Source organism: Peromyscus maniculatus, chromosome 3 (assembly GCF_049852395.1).
Source record: "Peromyscus maniculatus bairdii isolate BWxNUB_F1_BW_parent chromosome 3, HU_Pman_BW_mat_3.1, whole genome shotgun sequence".
Taxonomy (NCBI): domain Eukaryota; kingdom Metazoa; phylum Chordata; class Mammalia; order Rodentia; family Cricetidae; genus Peromyscus; species Peromyscus maniculatus.
In genome coordinates, this window is record NC_134854.1 from 153,171,501 (window position 1) to 153,176,629 (window position 5,129).

At 37.7% G+C, this 5,129-nt stretch overlaps 1 protein-coding gene across 1 annotated transcript; it reads right to left on the bottom strand.

Annotated features, from left to right (window-relative positions):
* Nucleotides 1-312: 312 nt before the first annotated feature.
* LOC143272192 (taste receptor type 2 member 107-like) lies at nucleotides 313-1,239 on the bottom strand. The gene is given in 1 exon segment (XM_076566077.1): nucleotides 313-1,239. A coding segment is annotated over 1 exon segment (927 nt).
* Between the last annotated feature and the right edge of the window lie 3,890 nt (nucleotides 1,240-5,129).

A 5,129-nucleotide genomic window follows, 5' to 3' on the forward strand; every position in this document is an offset into this window, starting at 1 on the left:
TTTTTATGTGGGTCAGCCTGGGAATTTCAGTAAATAACAATGAAATAAATTGTTTTTTTAGGTTTATTCTCACCACAAAAGTCTCCATATGGACATGTCTCCAGGCCGATTGCTATTCGGTTAGTTTGTGGGAAGAATTTGCATAGTCAACCCACAAAGTGAAGTGAGGCTTCCTGTGGACTTAAAAATGTCACTAGAAAGTTAGATTCCTTGCTATGTCACCAACCATTGCAGGAGGTTTTAATAACATTCAATACCAGTTAAAAACCGATGGAAGAGCATCAGTTTTTTCAGCTTTCTCTGAAAGCTTGTTTATGTGTCTCTGAGATTTCTTTCCGTCTCACAGCATTTTAGGTGCTGCAGGACCTTCAAAGAGGCTTGCTTCAGCTGGTTGTTTCCTAGAATTAGGATGATTGAGTGGCAGCAGGGATAGAGGCATGTAGCAGTCAAACCAGTTATAAAGAGCAGTTGGTTTCATGGCAGAATAAAGCACACTACTTCTATGGCAATGCCTACGGCATGTGTGATAAAGAGGATCATAAAAGATATTAGAACTTTCATGACTTTCACGTGAACTTCTGTGTTGAGGTCTCTGAATCCTGAGACATGTGATTGCATCTGCCTGTTGTGTCTCCAGAGAAAAATGATTAATAGAAAACAGGTAATCAGGGCTACCATAGAGAAGAAAAGGATTCCCAGATTGCTTAAACTTTGGTTAATAAGGAAGTAATTTTTTCTTTGGTGGATCCAAGATGTGTTTTCTTGGTGCATTTTACTATCCTTAATTATCTTCATCATTTGTGAAAAAGACAGTAGCCATGAGATGAGCAAGCATCCCAACAGAAAGATAAAAACTGAACTGATTCTCCTTTTCAGCCAGAGAAATAGAGAGTGGGAAAAATTTGCTATCTTTAGAAAGTAGAGGATGTTGAGGTTGGTGGCAAACCAGACACTTAAGTGGTTGATAATGACCCAGAGAAAAGTAATAATTTCAGTTAGATTGCCCGAAGTAACCATGTGTGGAACAAATAATTGTACATACCCCTGTAAAATTATTATCCATATGACACCAATTCTGGAAATCGCCAAGCCAGTGAGAATGAAGCCAATTTTAGAGAGCTTCTTGTTCCTGGCACAGTCCATGCAGTTCACAAGTGCAATGAAAGTATTCCCCAAAACTCCCAGCACTGCCTCACTAGTGGCAACAAAAAGGAAGACTCCTTCTGCTACACTCAGCATCTCTGCAGAAGATCCCTAAAGCTGCTTTTGTTTCGTCTATTGAAGATTATCTATCTATCTATCTATCTATCTATCTATCTATCTATCTATCTATCTATCTATCTATCTATCATCTATCTATAAGCTGTTTGATGGAGGAGTTATGTCATATTATCTGTCTACCTAGAGACAAGTTCTTCAAGCCTGTTGTCACGCGATGGAATCAGAGTTATCTTTGTAGTACTCCTTTCAGTTGTTCTCAAAGACTTAGCTTGTCTACGGAATGTGTGCAGACTAATGTCTGCTTTCAAGTTGTTAATAAGCAAATGAAAGTTCTGTTTCATGGAATTTACTTATTCCTCTGAAACTATTTGCATTTAACAATCAAATATGGAGTGAGTGCCAGACACCCTGGTCAGACAACAGAAACTAGCACCACCCTGCCTCCTCTACACTATGAAACCATCGCTGTCAACTAGGCTTGGTGCCACATACAGGCAATTCCAGCTTCTTGGGAAACTGAGATCTCTTGAATCCAGGGCTTTGAGACCTGGGTTATATATAGTGAAAGAACTTCAGAAACTGGGAAGAGTCTAAACTCCAGAAATCATGCAGAAACAAAAGACAAAACCATATCAGAAATTTACACTGCTTACAATCACAGTTAAAATGTATAAAAAAATAGAGGAGGAACAAAGGTAACTACTGAGTATGAAATTGATTTGAGTAAAATATAAGTTCTGTGGCTTGTTCTGCTTCTCTGATCTTCCAGCATTCACTCCAATAACTAGCACCAGGTTTGTTTTTATTAATAAGACCTTCTAAGATTTGTGCTACAAAATTGAGAGGTTTCCCAAAAGCCCTACAGAGTTGCTGTTGTGATTTATACATCAAATTCTATTGTTTTCATGCATGAAGATTGTGCTGATGGATTTTGACCAGTCCTTTCATTTGCCATGTTTCTGTTTGATAACATCCATTCTTTTATTCATTTGATAGATATTTCTTAAGTGTTTCATGATGCTCTTCTGGTCTCTGAGGTAAGATGATGGTTCATAGACTCATAATGCCTTTTTGGTCCCTGGGGCTTGTGTTCTAACAAGGGGGCAGGAGAGCCCAAGCAAATAGATAGATGATTCTAAAATTAAAAGTGACATTTAGTGAGTGTACAATATGCTAAACACTTCCCATTCATCATCTCAACTAATCTTCAAAATCTGCCTTTACTGTAGCTATTATTTGCATTATCATCATCAATGTCATCATCATCAATTGTGAGTATGTGTGTATTTGAGACAGGACCTTCCTATGTATTGCCGCAGACCACCCAGAGGGAGACCACCACTGCGGGAGAACCAGGGAGAAGGCTCGAGGAGAAGTCAAGAATCGGCGAGGAAAATGACAGACAGACACACAATGTGTTGATGTGCTGCTGCAGATTTACTTCTGCAAAATCAGTGTTTATATTCTTTTACAATCAAGGAACTTGGCAGGGGGTTACATCAGACTTTTAACTTTTACAATTACTCAGAATCAGCAAGAAACAAAGTACATCAGTACCTATTTCTGTGTAGTGCAAGAAACAATAACAAAGTACATCAGTATCTATTTCTGTGTATCACTTCCACAGCTTGGAGTTCATTGCCGTTGTTGCTTAAGGGCATGATCTCAGAATTTTGTGAAATCTGTCTCGTGCCAAAGACCACATCTGTGGGAACCAGATTTTTACCAGCCAGGGTTATAATCCCCTTCTATATATTTTTGTATAATATCATTTATTTCCTCCTCACTATTATACACCCATCTATCTTTCTATTTATCATATACTCTTCTATGCCAGTATTTCAGAGCCGGTTTCATATTTTCTATGATCTGCTGTTTTCCTTCCTTACTATAAAGGCACCAAGGCTTTCTAGTCCTGGCTAGCCTTTCCATAAAAGGCAAATCACTCCAAAGTTGTTTCTTTCCTTCATGATTCACCCATCTATTCCCAACTTCATCATAGCTTCCCGTATATGGGAGCGGCTCTAGGTAATTGCCACTCTCAGGGGTCCACCTAGAGGCTGTCCACCAACGCCCCCCGACACAGATAAGACATACAGAGAAAAAGCATGATTAGTGCCAACAAGGACTGTCGCCCTGGGATCCTTAGGCTGCATGACGACCGCTGATTGTGGGGGAACCGCTTGAGGCCACGCTCCAGGAAGCTCCAACCTCAACCCTTCAGCTGCCGGGCCCCAACGCAGCGGCATGCTTTGCTACAGCTACACAGGTGTAACAGCTGTGGGCATAGCAATGTATCTCAGGCTAGATTTGAAATTATGAATTCTGGGGGTTATGGTCATGTGTCACCTCCAACCATATATTCAGTTTTAAATGAATAAATGGACATTTAGAGAAAAGAAAGTATCCTCTTTGTGCTGGCCTGACTCATGGATATAGATTGCTGGAGCTCACAGTGAAACACAACCAGGCATAAGCACACTGTATGTGAGTGTCATTAGGGTACAAAGAATATTCTTAAAATAATTTCTAGAATAACTAGATACTCACATGGAAAAGAACAGAATGGACCCCTCCTTCACATATTATGAAAAACTTAAATTAATAGAGGCCACAACCCCCCAGAAAATAACTGAAGCAATAAAATTTCAGAGAAAATCTAGTAATAAACCTTTCAGAAATAGAATTTGAAAAAGATTACTCAACCTGACTTGAAAAGCACATGTAACAACACCAAACAGATAAACTAGATTTCATTTGAGAGGAAAAATGACATGTGTCTTGCAAGGTTCCATAAAAATTATATCATTAATATGACTTATCTGGTTTATACAAATTTGACTCTGACAACATTAAGCTATTAGAAGAAGATGAACTGTTAATAAATGCAGACCTTCTGTTAGGACAAACAGATTTGAATGCATTTTAAAAAACAAAAAAAGTGCTGAAAGGAAAGTTAAGGACAGTATCAATTTGAGAATGCTGAAAGAGTTGATTGCTGGGGAAAATGTTAATCTCCTTTAAGCAAGTGTTCATTTCGAAAGGAACATTCAAATATATAAGATGAGATGTCTGGCTGTGCCCCTCCAAAATTAAAAGTAAGACTGGATGCTATCAACAAGAGCTCCTGGAAGGCAGTATTGCAATGAACAAATGAGAAAAGAATATGCATTCAGAGAAGGGTTCAAGTAGAGATACTTACCTCTGAACCATGGATTCAGTGGGATTGTAAAGATTTATCATTCTGAGAGGGTTTTTTTTGTTTTGTTTTGTTTTTTTTCCATCACAGGCAATTTATTTTGTTCTATTCATTCACACTTAATACAGAAAATACTTGGAAACATTTCCATATAATGTTTGACACAGAAATCATCAAATAGAAGTATACAATGTTGACAGGAGGCAGTACATTTATAATTTATAACCCCAAATGTATTTATAAATTAGAAATGGAAAAATCTACAAATGAAATTATGAAGGTTCACCAAAGTCATTTAATCTGTCAGTTTCTCATTCATTTTTATGTCTTAATAATATTCTATTGTATGAATAAGCCACAGTTTATTTCTCTCCAGTATTTGATAGCTATTTGAGTTGTTTTAACTTTTTTACTATTAGCAACACACTGCTGTAAACCTTTATGTACATGTTTCATAGGTGCGCATTTTCAGTAGTTTGAGGATATATTTCTAAGGGTAGAATTGTTGAGTAACAGAGTAACAATGTTTTGCATTTTGACCAACCACCAAACTGTTTTGCCAAAGTGGCACACCATTTTACAATCTCACCAAATCCTTGTTTTTAAGGCTCTGATTTTTGTACAAAAGCATTCAATCATTCTGTCAGACCAAACCAGGAAAAGTTAGCTATAGTTCAGAGCTGTTCTATTCCATTTACTATGCAAAGCC